Raw genomic sequence first — 22,346 nt, forward strand, 5'->3', positions numbered from 1 at the left:
AGAAACCCAGGTCATTGGTTGTGCTGACAGAGTCTTCTGGGAACTGAAATCTAATAACATCTAGCGGACCAAAGATAGTTGAAAATCACTGTACATCCATTGACTGATTTTTTTATGTCTGAAAGACACCATATCCCCTCTGATCTTAGAAGCTAAACAGGGTCAGCCCCTATAGATACTTGGATGGAAGACGTATGCGCAGTGCAGCATCCAAATGGCACCACACCACACTGATGTCATTAGTGCGCATGAGGGTGCTAATGGCGCCATGTGCGAGAGAGTGCTAAAGTCCCATTAAATAGAATAGCATAATTCAATGTTGTCCCATATATAAAATAGCAAACTCAAGATTTGCTTTTGGGAATTTTTATTTACATATTTTCAAGCCATGCATGGTTGAATCTATGGATAAAGAATCTGTGGTTATGGAGGGCTGACTACTTTCAGATTTTTGACATTGATTTTAATTGAGGTCAAAAAGACTTCAAGGATCATCAGAGAGCTAATAGAGTCCCATCTGAAAGCATTCAATTCTACTGCCAGAAATGTTTAAAATTTTAATTGATTCTGAATAGGAAACCCCTCTTAATACTGGTTATAATTGAAAAGTATGTATGTATGAAAATGGAATGATGGACCAGTTGTCTGTTCCTTTGGTTGAGGGTCCTGGTTCCTCTTAATTTCAAATTTGGTGCTCCCTGAAGAAGGAGACACAGCAGTACAGGACATAGACAAAAAAAGAATAGATGTTGCACTTAGGAAGGTGCACAAGACTGGAGCTTTAGCAATTAGAGCTTCAGTGGCAGCATCAGTTTTTGCTAGGGCTGTCATGCTGTGGGTCCACGATGTTTTGAACTCAGAAGACATAAGTGCATTTAGAAAGTGTTACAGTATGTAGCAGGTGCTGGTTACTGTGCAACAGTATTCACAGCTAAATCAGTAATGGCAACAGCAGTGGGGAGAAGATCATTATGGCTCAAACATTGGGTGGCTGACCAAAAATCAAGACCCAATTTAATAAAAACACAATTTAAAGGGAAATTACTCTTTGGTGAAAAATCATCAGAAATAATTCTGATAGAAGGAAAAGATAACATGTTTTACCAACAATTCAAAAAAGAAAAGAATAGAAAATATTTTAGGAACGAAGCCTGTTCCATTTGAGGAGAAAGAGCATTTCAGAGACAAAGAGACTACAGAAACTACAAACCTCAGTGGAACTAGTCAAGGTTTCTGTTTAGGCATCAGGACCCAAATCAGGCAAGAAGGGGAGCTGATCATCCAAAGAGGGGTGGAAGAGCTCAATATTGACTTGAGGGAAAACTGGAAGACTACTTCATTTTCAGGAATTCAACAACACCAGACAAACTTGTCCTTAAAGTAATAATAGGAATACAACATTCAATTAGGTAAAAGGCCTCCCCCCTAAAAAAAAAATTATATGGCCAGTATCAAAAAAAGTATTATAAAAAGAGAGACAGTTCAGCAAAAGATCTGTAGTTTGTTGGAAATGGAGCAATGGAGGATGTGCCTCAGAATCAAAGATTCATGGGCATTTATGCAATGTTTTCCCTTTTTCCATACATAGTGGAGGTTTCAGACTGGGTCTGGGTCAAAATACTTAAAGGGGTTTGTTCCAAACTGTAAATTCCAGATGGAAGCCTTGCAAACTATCTTAGACAATATGGAACGTTGTTGTTGTAGTGTGCCTTCAAGTCATTTCCGACTTATGGCGACTCTAAGGATATCATGGGGTTTTCTTAGCAACTATCTTCAGAGGGGATTTGCCTTTACCATCCCCTGAGGCTGAGAGAGTGTGACCTGGCCAAGGTCACCCACTGGGTTTACATTGCTGAGCCAGGATTCGAACCCTGGTGTCCAAAGTCATAGTCCACTGCTCAAACCGCTACACCACAGTAGCCCTGTAATTTGGAACTATGGTACTATTTATGTTTGATAGATTTGAAAGAAACATATTTACACATTCCTATGAATCAAATATACTGGAAATTTGGCTGCAACAGCCTTCACTATAAATTCAGGGCCCTTCCATTTGGTTTAGCAGCAGCTCCCACAGTTTTCACCAGTGTTCATCGCAATAATAGTTTACCTGAGACAATGGGGTATTTGATTGTTCTTCTACATAAATGACATCTTGGTAAAAGCCAAGTCAAATCTCTGAAAGAGGTTGAATTGTTTGGAACACCCTGAGTTGCTGGTGAACCATAAAAGGTGCCCCCTATAGTCAACAAGGTGTCTGACTCATTTGGGAGCATGGTGAAAGGCTGCATATTTCTTTCAGAGGTAAGAATTACCAAAAAAAAAGATGACATCAGAGTTATTACAAATAAAAGCAATAGATTTAATGCATCTAGCAAAAGTGTTAGGAATGATAATATCCTGATCATGATATTTCCATACAGGAGCATTACAATTTTTCTTAAAACCTCATCAAAGCTCCATAATCAGAAAGTTACATTACAACCTGACATTACCATTCCAAGTAAGGAGAAATTTAAAATGGTAAATCAAGAACAAGGTATTGGACAATGACAACTCCTTCCTTCCACAAGGGAAAGTAACAGTAATAACATTTGTGAGCTTTTATGGCTGGGCAGCACATTGCAATGGCTAGTCTTTATAGGGAGAACGGAAAGAATTCGAAAGAACACTCAGTATCAATCTCCTGGCTAGCATTAGTAGGGTTCGCACCAATAATAGAGAATCAGAATGTTCAGATATGCACAAGCAACAGATCAGTGAAGGCATATTTTTCCAGCTGCCATCAGCAGCTGATAAAGGAAAACAGAATTCTGAGTTGGGTTGAGAAACAGCTAAAACACAGTCAGCAGTTTATCTAAAAGGGACACTAAACCTGACAGATTTTTAAAGCAGATTTTGTTGAAGCAGGCATAGAGCATAACTAGGAGAATGGAGTTTAAACAAGTCAGATCTATTACTGATTACATATACCATATGGAGAATTTATTTGCCTTGGGCAAAAATTTCAAAGTAAAATGTTTTTCCCCAATAGGTGGAAATATAAATGCAGACTGTCACAATGTTCTAGCAGTAACATGGCCAAAAGGGCTTCTGTATGCCTTTCCACCATTGCTGATAACTCAAAGTTCAGAGAGTTCTTACAAACATCAAAACTGCAAAGAACAGAAATAGTCTTTATCTCTCCACATTTGGCCTCGCAGGCCATGGTTTCATCTTTTGAAAGGCATGTCAGTGGAGGGTCTGTTTCCTGCCACGGGTGGCAGAGTTATTACATCAGGACCCAATACTCCATCCCAATACAAAATGGTTAAAATTAACTGCTTGGAGATTGAGTTGAGAAACTTGATTCAACAAGGATATTGGAAATCATTACCTAGTACAATCTTGGCTTCCGGAAGATAGCCTGTCCAGTGCATGTATGAGGCTGCCTGGAAAGCTTTCCAAAAGTTGTGTTAAGAGAATTCAGTACTGCATGAAACTATGAAAGTAAAAGAGGTCCTGGCATTTTTACAAGATGGACTAGTGAAAGACCTGAGACTCTGTACATTAAAAAGATAGGTAACAGCTCTGTCAACAAAACTTTCCAGTAAAGAGAAGTCCCTATCAGCTCACCTTCACATTAAAAGGGTTTCTCAGAGGTGCAACTTTACAAGCACCATATGTTTCCAACTTGTCTAAACTTGGGATCTGAACTTGATGAATATTTTGACAAAAAAAATTGAACCACATAAAGAGACTTCATTAAAGTTGTTAACTTTCACAGTGGTATTTCTGGTAGCAATAACCTTGGTTAGGAGGATTTCAGAGTAAGTATCATTTTCAATCAAATCTAATTTCTGTACATTTGAGAAGTAAAAGTTGTCATTAACTGTTGATCCAGTCTCTAAGTCTTTGCTAATGAGAGCTGGAAGTCAGTTCCTAGAAATGCCCCCTTTTTGTCTTCTAGAGGAAATAATGGCATTCAAAAAAAAAATATTTGGTAATAGCATGCATTTAGAGTAGCTGCATCATTAGAAGACCTTTGTAAAGCATGGATGGAAGGAGCCATCCATGTTAGTTAGGCACTATAAAGTTGATAAATTCAAATCAAGGCAAGTTGCATTTGGAAGAACTGTTCTGAAAGCAATACTGCAAGAAGATAGCAGCCAGTCCTGTCTTTGAAGTGGAAACTTGGATATATTCCAGTAGTTATTGATTGCTCCTTCAGCCAGTCTGAGAATGAAAGGATGATGCCTACCATGAATGACAATTCTAGGAAGGCTGAAAACTCAGTGATATGCTTGATCCCAAAATGGTGGCATGGCCATCCCCTTCAATTTGGCTCACAGGCCGCCAGCGCTCAATAATAAATAATATAGCATTGATTGTGATTCATATCAGAGTTAGTATCAAGGCACAACGTCAGATCTGGGAAGGAACATTTCCCCCATATTTCAAACCAATTGAGACTGTTCTGTATGCAAATATTCTTCATAAGAACATATCTATCTGATTTTTGAAAGAATGACATTTTATTTGAACACATCTAAAAGGAATTTATTGTGAATCATTCTTAACCAGAAGTCTTTAAGTGTGTGTCCATAGGAAACTGATATGGCACCTTAGTAATGGGTAGGTTTAGACAATATGCTTGTAATTACTTGCCACCTCCATGTATACTACCTTTGTGAATGTCAAAGAGTTTTTAGGGTGGTACAAGATTATCAGATTTCTTATAGCATAGGCTATTGTGGTCTGTAATCCACTTCATGAAATAATAATAATAATAATAATAATAATAATAATAATAATAATTTGTTTTATTTATATACCGCTATTCCAAAAATCATAGTGGTGAACAGCAAGTAAGCTAATTAGCAAGTAAGCTAATATGCCCCCAACAGTCTGGGTACTCATTTTAGCGACCTTGGAAGGATGCAAGCCTGAGTTGAGCTTGGGCCCTTTTGCTGGTCTTGAACTCGCAACCTTGTGGTTTTGAGTGAATGGCTGCAGTACAGGCATTTAACCACTGCGCCACCAGTGAATGAAGTATAGTCATGATTTATAAGACAGAAATGATTTGAGGTACAAGGTGTTGTAAACAAAGAGGTTATAGTAAAATGAAATTCAGAAAACACAGACAATAATAACCACATTATTAACAGTAGCTATTCACAAAGGGAGAGCCAAGTGTTTGAATGCTGAACTCTGGAGACTAGGAATTCCCTGGCTCAGCCATGAAACCCTTTGGATGACCTTGGGCAAATTACTCTCTTTCACCCTCAGAGGAAGGCAAAGGCAAACTGCCTCTGAACAATTCTTTCCAAGAAGACTATGTAACAGGAGTGCCCTAAGGTCATCATAAGTCAGAAACAGAAGGCACACAACAACAACAAAAATTCACAAGAGAGTTGCTTCTGTTCTAACTCAGAATAACATGCATCTCATGGAGTAGATGGAAGTATGAAAGTTTAAGCTGTGATAAATGTGTTAATTTTTAAGGCGCCTCATGATTCTTCTTTTGTTTATGCTGCATCAAACTAATATAACAACCCTGATGAAAGCTACATTTATGGTGCATGATGAAGCCCATTTCTACTTCTATCATTCCCCCCATAGCCAAAATATATACTTTTTTAAAAAAACAAAACAATAACCATCTTTAAAATATTATTCTTTTTAACAGATTGCTTGAAGAGCTTCTGAACACTTTCAAGAGTAGCATGCAGTTGCAGCTTACCTGCTTTCAAGCTTCTTCTTCCACTGTGGTGAAAACATAAGGCAGCTCTAAACTGTAATTATTTCACAAAAAGGAAATAATAAATCTCATCATTCTTGATGTTTGCATTTGTTCTATGCATGCCATTGTATTACAGTGTTGTTCAGCTTGCTGACAGGTAACTATATTGCTCCATTTGTATGAATTCCGTCTCTTGAATCAGAACTCCAAAATAAAATCTCTTGTTTACTTGTCAGTCTGTCACTCCAAAATGCTGTAAGATTCATTGCCAGGAGGTTTGCCAGACAGAACTTTTCTTCATTGGGACTCTGTAATGAAAACATATAAAATGGCCTTTTTTCAGATTAGAATTGGTTACATTATGGCTTTAATAGAAGGGCTGTGCTCCCAGGACATATCTCTCCCTAATCCAGAGGAATCCTGCCTGGCCTTGGCACCATCATTTACCCCATTTAGCAAGGTCTGTATAACCTCTGTGTAGCATTTTCACAAGGCTGGAGAGACTGCTGAGGGAGGGAAGAGGAAAGGAAGGAAGGAACAAGCCAACCAATATTGTGTTTGTCTGGAAAACTGATTGTATGTTTTAATCTACCAAATAATTAAACAAAAATTTGCTGCTCTGCTGTTCTCCATTATTCTGGTCCCATGTAAATAATTGGAGTTATATATCCTTGCCAGATGCAGAAATTTTGAAATTATACATTCTTACCTATCAGATTATTGTTTTACCTTGGCCGCATGTATACCAAGATTGTCATCTGCACTCACCTGTAGATATATTTTGTTTCATCTAGATGCACCATTTGCCAGCAGATTTCTGTGTTATAGCTCAATTGTTATGCCAGACCATGTTGATACCTTGCAAGTATTGCTAACCAATGCTTTTCCAAAATTATATACATCTAATAAACATTAAATGTGCCCTCATGAAGTAGTGAATGCAAAGTTACATGGAGCCAGGAATAGCACAAGCACACTCACACTATTTTCTAAGCAACCGTCTTTAGCTGCTGCAGCCTTTTTTGATACCAAGCCTGATGGTACCCCATCTGGCAATCTGGGAGTATATCTCACCAGGGCTTATGCTTTGCATCCGTGCCATCCCACCCTGTGCCACTTCCCTTGCCCTCCCAGGTTGGATTATCCAGCACTGGTGCTGTGTCAACTCAGGGGGCCCAAACAGCAGCCCCTGCTGCCAGGTAAACACATTCGCAATAGGGTAGCTGGCTGCTTCCCTTTGCATCCATGTGCTAGATGTGCTCTAGTAATGATCTGGGAAGTCAAGTGGCAGTCCTTTAGAGCAAGGATTTTATGACCTTCCAGATGTTGAATTTGAACTTCAGTAGTCCCAGCCAGCCTAGCCAATAGTGAGGAATGCTGGGCTGTTGCTGTCCAGTAACATCTGGAGGTCTTCACAGTTCTGGTCCCTGTACTAGAGCTTTGCTACCAGTAGGTAAGTGTGCTTATACACAAGCACTGGCGAGTGCTAGTAGTTACAACAGGGGCACCACCTGAAGTGGCAAGTAAGTGCCTTGGACCCTGTGGAGGGGACAGTGAGTGCAACCTGCCCAGGACTCCCCAAATCTGAAGCTATGCCTGGTCATCTTTTCCAATTAGATGTTTATGTACATGCCTACAGTCATAACTTTTTAGATGGAATGGCAGTCTGAGAAGAGGGTTTGCCTATGAAGTAAAAACTTTTCAGGTAAGTTCACTGGCCAGCTTTTGACCATTCATAAGATTCTGTGTTGGTTTTGAAGCAAAACAAATACATATTCCATTGTTTTCTCAATGCTTCCAGTAGGCTGGCTTTGTAGCCGCGCCCTGGCCTCTCGCTCAGCACCGTCCTTTATTTTCACATGTTAATACATTCTCTACAGTTTAAATGTAGAAAAAAACCTAGCACAAAGCTGTTGAAAGCTTGTAGGTGCCATAAGGAACAAAGTTCCCAGATGCAAACCAGCATTCAAATGAGATCCAGCCATGGCTCCATCTTAAAAGGGGAAAGATACATTGCAAGTTCTCATTTAAAGGTCTCTGTGGCATGGTTCTCAAATTGAGATTTTTTTAATGGCTAGCCAAAAATTCTTGTGAAGTACAGGCAAATATTTCTTGTGTATTATAGGCAAAATGCTACAGTTATTGGGTTGAGTTTTAATTTTACCAGAAAAATCACTTAGCTGACTGATATTGTAGTAACGCTTGTAGATAAATGTAGCCAATCTATCTGAAAGTCTGAGCAAACATAAATATAGTCATTGTTTATTACTTGTGTATTAAGAACATAAAATTATAATAGTGAAATCTGTCACCTTCTTAAAAGACAATGGCGGGTTACAGACCGCCATTTAGTACGTAATGAATACGTACTAGGATTAGGAAGGGGCGGTGCTTCCGCACCCCCCTAACCGTAGTACGTATTCTGTACGTACAATATGGCGGCGGCCGTTCCACGCGGTGGCCGCCATATTTACGTATCGGACACTGTGCGGTTCATACCATATATACTCATGTTGCGGCGTCTATGAAATTGCGAGTCCGCCCCTGACGCCTCGCGACGTCATAGAGGCGCCGCTTAAAGAAGCTCCATTTTGGAGCTTCTTTTTTGCTCTGTAATGGAGCCGCGCGGTTTGGCTGCAGCGGCTCCCGCACGGAGCAAATGGCGGCGGCGGCAGATCGCCGCAAAGCGGCGGTTTATAACCCGCCAATATGAGAGTAGTTAGGATGGGGCCCAGGTCTCTTTGTTGAGAAGGTGAGACAGCCATGGCTTTTGCGTTGATTTGAGGTTTGCTCTTCTTTAGTTGCAGCATGTAAATTATATACTTTTACATCTATAGCCTTTTTTTCACTTCATGGACCTCAAGGGATATACCTGAGGCAGGCTGGGTGTCTGACCCTCTGCACTCCCTCCCTCTACCTCCCTCTCTTATATTGCTATGGTAATCCTGTGAGGTAGGTTAGACCTGTGAGGTAGGTTAGAGTGAGTATGGCTGGCCCAAAATTACTTGGGGAAATGGTATGAATTTGCTGCCATATCACTCCAGTTAAAATTGCAACAAATCTTCAGGCATTTTTAGACTTGAACTTAGACAGTGTGCTTTGGAGAATCCCTGTTTTGACTCAGACAGCTCCAAACTGGTGTGAGATTTGTCTGAATCCAAAGCATGTCCCTACAGTACTTTTAGAAAGAAAGAAAAGAAATGGCCCATGTTGTACATTAAAGGCTTTCTGTACATGTTATACTTGTGTGTTGCTTTGTGAGACTGGTTCATACCATATATACTCGACTATAAGTCAAAGTTAGGTTTTGTGTGCATATGTGTATGTCTATGTGTGCATATGGCAAGAGAGATTCTCATTGAGGCGTTTCTTCATCGTTTCAGCTTTCATTTCAGCCAGATGTGGGGGCAGGAGGGGTACTTTTAAACGAACAGCAATATCAATCAACCACCCAGGACTCTTTCTGCTTGGCTCTTTCTTGCTAAACTCTCCCCACCTCATGGGGAAATCTGAAAGAGCTGCTATCACGTTTCCATAGTACCCTTAACTAAGTCGACCTGGGATTTTGGGATCGATTTTTGGGCATACATTTTTAGACTTCTATATACCGTAGTGAAAACTGCCACAGTCCTAAGGACATCTAATTATTTCCCTTCATGCATAGTGTTCATGAACAGTAATAAAGCCAATAAAATAAAGTGTGCTGCGTGTTTCTCTGCAGGGATTGCCTGTTTCTAACAAAGATGTTGCTAAACCAGTGTGTCCTAGATACAGGTTTACAACAATTGAACTGTTGGTTACTGGAAAAATGTCTAGCCTTGTAGTTGTGGGAAGTAACAGAACAGTGGTATATTCTTAAGGGATCTGAAAGACTGAAAAAAACCCTCTGTATTTTTACTCATCTTCTCAAATGTTATGAATCAGTGCTGGAAAAGTACCTTGAGGTCAATGAGTCCATTTCTCCTAAAATAGGTTTATGCACATACCATATTGAGCATGATTGCTTTAAAACAGTCATTGTTGAAACTTTGCTTTCAGTGTATCATACGCACACCGTAATTGAAGTCCAAACTGGACATTATCAAAGGGACAAAATAATAAAATCCTTTTTGGTTGAACATGTAGTCGTTTGCTTTCCTGTGTTTTTGTATGCTGTCGTTTTCGTAAGACTGTATCCTGGCAACAAAACTATATATATTTCACACATCCCTTTTGGGTGACTTTAATGGGAAGATGAAAAAGGAAACCTGTCTTTTTCATCATCCATTCTTTACTCTGCCACATCCCAAAACCTCTTCAACCTTTCCCCCAAAACCTCAAAGCAAATTATTACTTGTTTTGGGAAAAGGAGTAACTTAGATCCTTCCATTTTACAGAACATTCAATGTGCATAATTAAATACGCATTAAGTAAATTTATGCCATGATGCACCAACACAAGTGATTCTCATTTATGCTTTAAAATACTATAAACCTCTTCTTGACACTTGGGGGGGAAACATGATTAGTTCAATAGATAAAAGTACTTTATTCCCAGACAATAATCTGCTCAGTTCTTAACAGTATCCATTTACTTGCGTATCCTGCCTGTTCCTGCAGAACTGGGATTCAAGTGGCTTGACATATAGAAACAGATAAAAGCATACAAAACATTATTCTTCAGAGTGTAATTAACAATACAATTTTGTATTGTAAATGAAATTAACACTATATACTCATAACAGTAAACCCATTTAAAATATATCTGTTAAAAAGAAATAAGAGTACAACACACTATTAAAAATTCTTTCATTAAAAACAGTTCCTGATCACCTGTCATCATCATATAAAATAATAACACAAAAATAATTAAAGTAATATAAAATATATTTTATTATAAAATAATATGAAAAAGCTCTTTGCCTGCTGATGGGATAACAACAACAAGGGAGTCAGTCTAACCACCCTAAGGAAGCGAGTTTCAGAGGCTTAAAACAACCCCGAGAATGCCCTTTCTTGCATTCTCATCAGACATACCTATGAGGTAAGAAAGGCAAAGATTCCCTAAAGATCACCCTTCTATGCAGGGTCCTTCCATTTGATGTAAACTTAATATTAAAGGTGCTGTCTCAAGGCTCAGAGCCCAGAGGGCTCCCCAGTGCAGAGGAAGCCGCTTTGACCATATAAGGAAATCCCACTCTATGTAAGGAGAAGCTTTACACTCAGCATGGGAGCACAGTCCATAGCCAGAGGAATCTGCCAACAATCAGAATCTGCATGTGCCCTTCATCAATGGTAACTATGTTGTCTGTGCAATATCTGTGTTTGCAAATAAAAGAGAAGTTCAAGAGTATCTCCCTCTAGGAGAGAGATGCCTTTGCCTATGGCCATCTACATGAATGATTCTCCACCTCCTTGATTATTCTCTCACTTGGAAAATCCATTCAAGTCCCAAAATTGCCACGGGATAGGTTTTGCCCTATATATGTGCCCACTTGGGCAGTTCCAACTCGGTCTCGGTTGAAGTCAGATATATACCCTGTCCGTATCTCCCCTGGACTCCCCGGCACACACAGGCAACCCATGACCTGAGGCAGTGTGCTGAGCCAGACTCACTTCACTGTGTCCCCCCGCTTATCGCCTGAACCCGATACAGTACTACCCACTGCTAGAGCCTCTGAGTTGCTATCACCTACCATCTTTATATTGTTCTTGAATGTGTGTGTTTTGTGTGAAAATTGATTTTCCCTTTTGCTGTTATAAATAAAATTATATTTGGAACTTATTTTGGAGGTTCAGTTTTTCAGAACCGTTATTTCTTCTTCGTGGTCTCTGCGAATCATACAATGGGTTTCACTGCGCCTGCGCAGTGCTGCTCGGAACCTACTGGAATCACTGGGCAAAGTTTACTTTGCAACATATAGAAACTTTTTGGCGGTAACTCCGCCCCACCGTATATAAGGCCCCTGCCTTCCGCTTCTTTCCCCAGTTCCTTTTTTCCGCCGTGCTAGTCGCTGCTTGGAAATTCGCTCTTGCTCTTTCGGATTTCACTGGTATCTTGACTCGGACTGTTTGACTTTGGCTTTCCGTCTTCCTCGTTTATCTGACTCGGGAGTTTTGGACTTCGCTTTTGGACTTCGCTCCTTCGATTCCTCAGGATGTCCCTCTTTCAAAAAATGCGACATCTGCGAGAGAAAGGTTCCTGTTCGGACCCTCATTCTTCTTGCCTCTTCTGCTTGGGCCGGGACCACGACCCCAGGGTCTGCAGCCTCTGTAGTCGATGTTCCCAGGCCCGCAAGAATCGGGAGTGCGGCTGACGTCCGCTATTGCCCCGGGCAAGATCAGGGAGGGAGACTCTAGGCCTGCGTCAGCCCTTCGGCCTCTGCTCCAGCTGCCCAGGCTCGTAGCGGCCCCTCGAGTGCGCCCCCTCCACTTCGCTGGCGCAAGACATGGGGAGTTCGGACGCTGCTCGTCCGCCGGCCGCGGCTCCGCTCCCAAAGCCCCTAACACACCCCGTCTACCGGGTCAGTGGGTCTGGACACGGCTCCCCGCGAAGGAAGGAGTCCCCTCCGAGGCATCAGGGACGTTCCGGCGGCTTCGAAAAGTAGACCTCCTCGGGATCTTCTAGCTCCAAGAGGGCCAAGTCCAAGTCCGGATCTCGGACCAATCCAGGCTGGCCGGGTCGGAGGACCCGCCACCGAGGAGCACCGTCTCGAGGAACCCTCGGGCTCGAGGGATTCCGCCGCCCGAAACCGAGGATCGTCCTGGCCGTGCGGCTACCATCTCGGATCCCCAATCCAGTTCTTTCCCTCCGGAGGCGCCGTCTCTAACAAGTCTGCCAAGAAAGGCAGCCATCGGCCCCGGAGGGCGCTTCGTCTTCTTCGGCCAAGAGGCTAAGTCACAATCCAGCCTAGCTCTCATTCAAGCTCCCCCTCCAAGAGGCGCTCGGACGACGCTTCCCTTTCTCGAAATCACACCGTGAGTCCCCGTGACCGGCGTCCGACTCTCCGAGACTAACTGACCCTCTGGCTACACCGCGGGTGGGCAATCGTTCACCCCCGGGAAAACCTTGACCATTCCCGGCGAGGGCCCACGACCGGGACACCCCGCCCAGGCTGCGCCGGCCCAGACACAGTCGGCGACAACGCTTTCCTTCCTCCTTTCGGACGCGAAGGAAGTCACTGACCAACCGCCGAGATCTCCATCTCCAGCTTCGCTGGCCCACGCTCTCCGCTTGACCCTCAGTACTACTATGACTCGGAGACTGATCAATTCTTTCTCCCAGTCCCTAGGGAGGTGGCCCTGGCCAAACTGCCGGAGTCGGGACTCCCCGTGATTGGATCAACCTCAGATCGGCACCGTCATGAGCACTCTATAGACCAGGCCCATCGACAGCGGCTCCATCTCTGCGTGCAAGCAGGTCTGGAGAACACCCCAGAACCGTATGCCACCTGTGGACTTGGTGGCTTCGGATTCCGAACCCGAGCCTGTTGATTCAGAATATTCTTGGGGGAGGACGACCCGGCCCAAAACTCTCCGCAGCTCCTGCATCACCCCGAAGCAGCCTCGCCTACAGATGACGTAGGTCGTCCTGGAGCACGTCATCAAGATGTCCGGGCTCTGGACATTGACCTCGCATATCCCGAAGAAGAGGCCAGGACCCCCTCGAGCGCAGGGTTCGCAGTCGGGCCCATTCAACACCTTTGTCCCGTTCATGCCTTCCCTAGAAGCCCTGGTCCAGACGTTCTGGAACTGCCCCTCCTCACTCTGGGTCCACCACGAGAAGATCGAATCCCTCTACAAGTTTCGGCCCCAGCTGCTCCCATGGCTTACCTCCCACCCCCGACAGAACTCAGCTATTGTCGAGGGTGCCCACACAGACCTCCACTCAACGGCAAGCGGCGGTAGCTACCGTTTGACAAGGAGGCTAAGAAGATAGATGCCTTGGCCAGGAGCATACGCGGCTCGGCGCTCGCGGTGAAGGCAACCAACTACCACCGCTTGTATGGGGGCCTACATTCAAACCCTTATGGAAGGCATCTCTCCCATCGTGCCCGACGTTCCGGACGAAGCCCCAGCGACCTCACGGAGATTAGGGACGAGGCCCACTCCATCGCGCATGGCTTATCACCGCGTCCAGGAACGTTGTGGAGTGTTCGGGAAGAGCCATGGCGGCCCCCATCGCCCTAAGGAGACACGCCTGGTTGCGGGGATCAGACCTCAACCCGCGAGCGTTAGGCTACCATAGAGGACATGCCGATAGACGATTCGGGCCTCTTCCATGCCGAGACGGATGACAAGCTGAACCGAAAATTCAGGCTGATGGTGGCGGCGAGGAAGCATGGTATGTCTGCCCCGCCCCGGCTCCCTTTCGTAGAGGTTCCGCCCTTGGCAACAGCAGCCAGGGCAATTCAGCAGGTCTTCTTACCAGGACCGGCAGTTTCAGCACACAGGGCTCCACGCCAGAGCCAGAGATATCCGTCCCAGTCCCCCTCGTCTCGGGCCGCCCACTCAGTCTTCTCGGTACGTAGGCCGACGACGACAGGACCTGACCAGTCCAAAAAGAGGGCATGAAACCTTCCCGCGCACTTCGCCTCCCTGGATGCTTTTTGGACCTCTTAAGCCCTTTGTCAACACATGGGCTTCCATCTTGCGACTCTTGGGTGCTAAACATCGTCCGTAGGGGCTATACCCTCGAGTTCGAAGAGCTCCCGCCCACCGAGCTTTCATTTCCACCACCCTCTGGACACCCTTCTCGACGAAGTGCCGCCTTAATGGACAAAGGGGCTATTTCCCCACTATCCCCTGACTTTTCCTAAGGCCTTTTTTCTCCAGGTACTTCACGGTAACGAAGGCCGACGGGGCATTAGACCAATCTGGTATTAGAAAAATAAACCTCTTCCTCCCATACCGCGGTTTCGTTATGGTGACCCTGGCCTCATTTTGCTCTCCTCTGCCAGGGCCTGTTTTGCGACGGTCGATTTGAAGGACGCCTACTTCCACATCGGAATTCGGGAGTCCCACCGGAGATTCCTCGCCTTCGCCGTCGGCTCCGACGCATACCACTACAATGTGTGTCCCGTTCGGCCTTGCCACAGCCCACGGGTCTTCAAAAGTGTTGGCCCCAGTGATAGCATACCTCCACCAAAAGGGCTACAGAGTTTTCCCTTATTGGACGATTGGCTGTTTGTCGCAGACTCCCAGCAGGACCTCCAAGAGGCACTCTCATCGCCCACGCGGCTGCTGGACTCTCTCGGACTGGTGATCAACATAGAAAGCTCATTTCACTCCGTCCAGACAGGTCATTCATCGGAGCCATCCTCGATTCCGAAAGATGCTCCGCCTTCCCTTCCCGCAGACCGCTTCCAGGCACTGGTTACATCGCGTGAGACCCTGCATCTCCCACAGAAGAGTGAGGGCCAGGGACGTCCAGATCGCCCTGGGTCACATGGCATCAACGACCTTCGTGACCCTTGGTCGAGACTTCGTCTCGCCCGCTCCAGGCTTGGTTTTCTGTCGGTCTTCTCTCCGATGGAGGATCCCCCGTCCAAATGGTTGGACGATACCGAGGCCGGGTAGCCGCCTCCCTGAACTGGTGGCTGGATGAAACACAACGTGCGCGCGGGGATGCCTTTTCATCAACCGCAACCGCAGGTGACGTTGACAACCGATGCTCCTAGAGGGCTGGGGCGCCCATCTACTCGACTAGTTGTCAAGGACAAATGGTCGACTCGGACCGTCTTCTCCCCATCAATGCCCCTGAGATGCTGCGGTCGAAAAGGCCCTGAGAGCTTTCGAATCCTCCTGACAGGCCGGTGGTGCTCTTGAGAACGGACAACACCACCGTGATGTATTACATCAACAAACAGGGTGGCACCAAGTCAAGGACCCTCCTCGAGATTACCCTGCGTATTGGGACTGGTGATATAGAGACCGGTCCTCCTTCAAGCGATCTCCACCTGCCAGGGGAGGACAACGACTTGGCAGACCGCTCAGCAGATCGCCCTCGGTATGCACGAATGGAGGCTCCATCCGGAGACGGTCAGCGTCTTGTTCGACATGTTGGGAACCCCCCAGATCGACCTCTTCGCTACCGAATGGAACAGCCACTGTCCCCAGTTCGCTCCAGGAGGCCAATGGCCGGATCCCTCGGAGACGCATTCGCCTTCCTGTGGTCGGGGAGCTCCTTATGCCTTTCCCCCCTTCCCTCTCATATCAGGGTGGTCTCCAAGATGATTCTAGACCCAAACGGACGCGATCCTGATCACGCCATGGTGGCCGAGACAGCCGTGGTTCGCGTCCCTTCTGCATCTCTCCAGAAGGTGTTTTGTTCGCCTCGAGCCTCGCCCGGACCTGCTGTCGGTCCAGGACGGACGAGTTCTCCACCCCGACATCGAGAGCTGCCGCTGGTAGCCTGGAGGATTCAGCCCTGACTGCTTTACGGAGTCGGTGCGGACGGTGATCCTGGCTGCAGAGGAAACCTTCCACCCACGCGGTCATACGCCCTGAAATGGAGAAGTTTGCCTCTTCCTGGACCAAAGGGCTTCTCTCCTGCACAGGTGTCCACTCCACGTGGTACTGGAGTTTTTGATGGCTCTTTGGTGAGGGACTGTCCCTCACATCCATCAGTGCTATCTGTCTGCATCTGTGCCCATATCAATTCGGGTGGGGGAGGGTTTCTTTCTTCAAAGACCCTGGTTGAAGGGGTTCCTGAAGGGTGTGCCAACCTTTATCTCTCTGTGTCGGTACCAACGCCGGCTTGGAGTTTGGAGTCGGGACTGTCCGCTCTCCAATCCAAGCCCTTTGAACCAATGGCCACAGCGGACTTGAGACTATTGACTTGGAAAACCGCTTTCCTTGTGGCCATCACCTCGCCCGCCGTGCGGGCGAACTCTGTGCCTTACGGGGGACCAACCATCCTGAGGTTCCTAAGCAAGGTGGTCCTCCGTGGACATTACCTTCTTGCCAAAGGTTGTGTCTGCTTTCCACATGTGCCAGGACATTGTGTTGCCAACTCTCGCGTCAACCCGACGTCGGATGCTGAATGACGCCTGCACTCTCTTGATGTCAGGAGAGCGCTGGCCTTCTACCTGGACAGAACTGCTGCCTCCAGTCGGTCCGAGGACTTTTCCAATGCTACTCGGAACTGAAGAAGGGCTTACCCGTTGTCTGTACAGAGGTTTCCCAGTGGGTGGCTGGAACCATCCACCTCTGCTATGAATGTTGGGCAAGCCTCCCCTGGCCGGGTTCGTCCCACTCCCCGAGGGCTATGGCAGCATCCTCTGCCTTCTTGTCTGGGATCCCTTTGGAGGATGTCTGTAAGGCTGTGTCTGGCCAAACCTCGACTTTTATTAAGCACTATAGGTTGGACACCAGGGCCATCCGAGACGCAGCTTTCGGGAGAGCTGTGTTGGTTTCAGGGTTGCATTGATTGCATTACCGAGTTTTTGTGTTTTATACAGTTTGCACTGTTTACATTGTTGAATTTGATTGCACAGGTCTTAGGGATCGGTCTTGCATGACCTCTGTCCCCTTCTCAGGTCTAGCAATGTTTGCTATTTGATATGTGCATGAACAAAAGGACGACTTTTTATGGTTCAAGGTGTTTTTGTAATAAATATTCCTTTGGTTTACCATAGCTATGGTATCAGGAAACTCCCTCTGCCAATACCTTAGTTTGGCAGTCTAACACTTTGTATGATTCGCACGAGACCACGACCGAAAGAAGACAGGTTGCTTACCTGTAACAGTATTTCTTCGAGTGGTCATCTGCGATACATACAAATCCCACCCGTCCGTCCCCTCCGTGTCCTGCTCTCATTGGCTCTTTCCATCGCCTGCTTGGCGAAAAATTGCGGAACTGGGAAAAAGCGGGAAGGCAGGGGCCTTTATAACGGGTGGGCGGAGTTACCGCCAAAATTTCTATATGTTGCAAAGTAAACTTTGCCCAGTGATTCCAGTAGGTTCCGAGCCCGCACTGCGCAGGCGCAGTGAAACCCATTTGTTGTATTCGCAGATGACCACTCGACAGAAATACGTTACAGGTAAGCAACCTGTCCATACAGGTCTGACCCCCGCTTTAGTTACCCAAAGTTCTCTCACACATCCATTGTTCAAGCTAATGAAATTTCCCTTTTGTATATTGATTGTGAGTGCCCTCTCAGACCCTTGCATTTGGGTAACATATATATTGGCATCATCTCCATACATACTGGATGAACAGCTCTTGTGAGTTAATCGACCACATCCAACCCCTACCAACCTCTATCCCTAAGCAGCCACTCTACTTGAAGATAAATTTGCAGCAACCTGATATATTGGATTTGTTGTCTGATAACATCTGAGTGGTTGCATTGTCAGGGACTTGCTCTATGTGGAAAATACAATGTCCTTACCATATGAAAAAAAGTTACAATATTTGACTGGATTGGTGCATAGTAGAAATGTAGCCAACATGTAACGGGTAGGCAACCTTTTTGAAGCCGGGGGGGGTTGCTGTCCCTCAGACAACTGGGGGGCCAAAGCCGGGGTGGGAGCTTCCACCCCCGGGGGCGGGGCCGCGTGCCGGGGCAGAGCCTCCACCATCCGGGGGCCGAGCTTCCACCCCTGGGGGGGAACTTCCACCCCTGGGGCGGCGGTTCCACCCCCAGGGCCAGGCCACCTCCTCTTTGCCGGCCCCAGACGGGGCCCCAGGCCTGTCAGAGGCGGGAAAGAGCCGGCGGGGACCCGCAGAGCTGGAGGCCTCCCTGTCTTGCCGGCCCTGACGCCAGAGGCCCGCTGCCTCTGCCGGAGCCCTCCTGGAGGACCCCAGCACTGGCAACTGGTCCCAGGGGCCCATGCTGCCGTCGGAGCCCTCCTGGAGGACCCCAGCGAAGGCACGGGCCTCTGGGAGGGCCACTGCCGCCACAGTAGCCCTCTGGAGGCCCCCCAGCGACGGCAAACTGGCCTCCCGGGGCCCACTGCCGCCGTCGGAGCCCTCCTGGAGGGCCCCACGATGGCAACTGGCCTCCAGCGGCCTGCTGCACGCCATTGGAGTCCCTCCTGGGGGCCCCAGCAAAGGCAATGGGCCTCTGGGGGCCTGCTGCCATCGCAGGAGCCCTCCTGGAGGGCCCCAGCACACGCAAATGGCCTCCGGGCCCGCTGCCGCCGTCGGACCTCCTGAGGCCCTAGCGACAGCAACTGCCTCCCAGGGGCCCGCTGCCGCCGTCAGATCCCTCCTGGAGGGCCCCAGCGATGGCAACGGGCCTCCCAGGGCCCGCTGCTGCCCGTCAGAGCCCTGGCGCCACATTTTGGGGGGGGGGAAATGGTGGCGAAATCTCATGCGACCTTCCCTGAGGTCGGCAGATTTCGCTGCCATTTTTTGCCCCAAAATGGCGACGCCCAGAGCGGGGGGAAAAGCCGCAACCGACCATGATGATAATGAGCTTAATTGTAAGTAGACATTTCATTTCAATCTCTTAAAAACTATATTTGATCTCAGTATGTTGCCATCCATTTAACTTAAGATTTCCAGCCATAGTACCCCTTCTTGGTGTGAAATCCACTTTCTAAGCTCAATCTGCTACATGGTAGAAGGCCAATGGAAAATTGTCAGTTTGACGAAATATACACTTGGCAATTCCTTCCCTATTTATTCTAAACCCAATTTGGGCCAGGTTGGTATAATGGTTTGGTTGTTGAACTAGACCAATGGGAGATTTGAATCTCTGTTCAGCCATGGAAACCACCTTGGTGACCTTGGGCAAGCACATTCTCTCAGCCTTGGAGGAAAGTAATGGCAAACTGCCTTTGATCAAATCTTGCCAAGAAAACCCCCTGATAGGTTATTATTATTATTATTATTAACCTTTATTTATAGGCTCACCATATGTCAGAAACTTGAAGGCACACAACAACAATTTGGGCCAGATTCCTTGACATCGCTGAGAGTGAATCATGGTACCACTTACCCATTCATTTGTAATGCACTCTTAAACCCTTGTGGTGAACTTTCACTGAGCAGATCTGTGCAGTGAATCTGAACAAAGATGGGTTGAGTGCTTCAGTGGGAATAATGCAAGGAGCCATTAAAAAAAAAAAAACATGGCTTGGCTAGTACAGTAACTCTTTAGCACTGGGATAGGAATTGTGTGATGGATGTAAAGAAACTGTAAATTCCAGAATTTTTCACAATTGATTTTGCTGGCCACTGCTCTGGGACATGAACTGTTATATTAGTTTTAATATATGAATGAAAGATAGTGATGAGAGGGAAAATCAGCACTTTAAATATGGAATGAAATGAGATACTATGGGAATACTAAGTGGAAAGGAGTTGTGTCCAAGGAAAATAAGAGAAGTGGTTAAAGTAGTGGATGCAGTGATAATACTAGTATTTTTAGAAGAAGAAAAGAGGGAATGAAGCATAACCATAATAATTGTCAGGCTTCAAAGTAAGGGAGAGCTGAATGAGATCACTTCCTAGGTGTCATAAAAAAATATTTTGGGAACAGGTTACGCTCAGATCTAGTTTTTATTATATTCACTCCAAAATGGAACAAAAAAAAAAAATGAAAGCTGCTTATGTGTGTAATGTGCCTTCAAGTTAACAGTCGATTTATGGTGACTCCATGAATTTTATAGGGTTTTCTTAGCCGAGGAATACACAGAGGTGGTTTTGCATTCCATTCTCTGAAATATAACCTTTGAGACCTGGGATTTGCTGGTAGTCTTGCATCCAAGCAGTAGCATCACTGGGGAGGTGCAGGGGGTGCGGACCACAACAGTTGACATCCCAGAAGGGAGTGATACCCAGTTGGTCCCTGCCCCCGCGAGTGCTGCCTAGGCCCACACAGGTGTTCCTCAGGGGTTGCGCAGGTGCCCCTTAGGCCTATACGGCAGTGGGTCTGCCCATGTGAGTGCACTTTAAGCTCTGCAGCCACACCTCAGGCCTGCACAGCCGCTCCCATGCGCCCCCTGCCCCCATAAGTCCCATCCTCCTGACCAGGATCGCCACTGCAGCCTAGTGCTAGTCATGACTAACCTTGCTTAGCTTCCAAGATCTGATGGGATCGCTGCTTTCAGGGTATTTAGGCCAGTGCTTAGACATGTTGTTGTTGCTGTGTTCCTTCAAGTCATTTCCAATTTACGGTGACCCTAAGATGAATCTATCATACAGTTTTCTTAGAAAGATTTCTTCAGAAGAGGTTTGCCATTACCTTCCCATGACGCTGAGAGTTTGGGACGTGCCCAAGGTCACCCGGTGGGCTTCATGGCCAAGCTGGGAATTGAACCTTGGTCTCCAGAGTCATAGTCCAGCACTCAAACCACTACGCCACACTGGCTCTATCAGGCACAAAATTATCACAAGCAGCCAGGTGTATGATCTATCCAGATGTTTATGTTTGTTCATCTTGTGCATATATGCCTATACTGGGTTTAGTGGTTATGTCAACCTATTTCCCCCACTCTCTTCTGCTCAGTGATTCCTGGGAATTAAAGTATTGGCCAAATCTGGCATTTCTAGCCCAAAACTTTGACATACGTGTAATAGAAGAAAGAAGCCAAAAGGTCTAAAAGAATACTTGCCTTTTACATGAACCTCTGCAAAAATAATGGTATGGTTTGGTTGCTGGGGGGGGGGGGGGGTGAGCTGTTTTCCAGCCAGTTGCAAAAAAAGCATCCTGGTTGGGGCCGTTATTAATGGGAGGGATCACAAAAAGGCTGTATATAAGAAGCTGGAAACCGAAATTCTTATATTTTTCTGGCTCTCAAATAGCTGGCTTTGGGGAGTATTATTTATTATAACTCGCCATGTGTTTTCAGTGTGGGTTTTTACATTGCTGTTAAGGAAAACCACATGACATCCTACTTAAAGGGATATTTTCAAGAGTGTCATTTTTAATACACATTCACACACATACATACATTTTTCCTCTGTTAGTCTAATATACAATCAAGATCAAAAGGATATACATTCAGAAAATACATAATCTGATGCCGAAGGAATCGATTATTAAGGTTACTGGGTTTGCCTAAATGGTCAAATTGACATGAGCTTTAAAAGATATGTCAGTTGCAGATTTTTTGAAAGATTGAAACCTGTTTATGGACTTTGTCAGCAACAAGAAATCTAACACTGTAATAATGTGGTTACAGTTATTAGTAATTCTAGCAGGATTATTTAGTTGGCTCTATAATGGTAGAACAATTTTTTCTATTTTTTAATTTAATTTTTTATTTTCATTGCAATCAGAGCCATCTTGCGTTTTAGCTATATGTTATTTTCTGGTGTGTGTCAATCTTGAACAGGTTACCAGGTGAAAAGTAGGTAGTGAAAAATAGGCTGAAGGTACATCTTGTGTGTAGTATATGTGTCACGGTCTTGGCAGTTTCCAGAGGGAATATAATGTATTATTAAGGCAGCTGCATGCTCAGCTTTCCAGAAGACAGTCCTCTCCTTAAGGGATACTCTTTGGATCCTTTTTTAAAATCCAAGTCCATTGTAAAGATGAATAACCCTTAGAAAGGGAGAAGAAGGGGCCTTGAAGTTGCTCATCAACAGTGAACATTTCAACTGAGTTATGCCCTAATTTATGAACTAATTTCTCCTAAATTCTTCCTCCTAAATTATATACTAATTTAAATTAAAAAGATTATTTCTGCAT

At 45.8% G+C, this 22,346-nt stretch overlaps 1 protein-coding gene across 1 annotated transcript in view; it reads left to right on the forward strand.

The window, feature by feature from the left end:
- Positions 1-6,342, forward strand: part of EXOC2 (exocyst complex component 2) — a 97,932-nt gene extending 91,590 nt beyond the window's left edge. Inside the window, exon 28 of the mRNA XM_042462641.1 lies at positions 5,669-6,342. Within this exon, the coding sequence (XP_042318575.1) occupies positions 5,669-5,762 (94 nt within the window). The 3' untranslated portion in view covers positions 5,763-6,342. The remainder of the gene's footprint in view (positions 1-5,668) is intronic.
- The last annotated feature ends 16,004 nt before the right edge of the window (positions 6,343-22,346 follow it).

The sequence above is a fragment of the Sceloporus undulatus genome, chromosome 4 (assembly GCF_019175285.1).
Source record: "Sceloporus undulatus isolate JIND9_A2432 ecotype Alabama chromosome 4, SceUnd_v1.1, whole genome shotgun sequence".
In the NCBI taxonomy this organism is placed as follows: Eukaryota; Metazoa; Chordata; class Lepidosauria; order Squamata; family Phrynosomatidae; genus Sceloporus; species Sceloporus undulatus.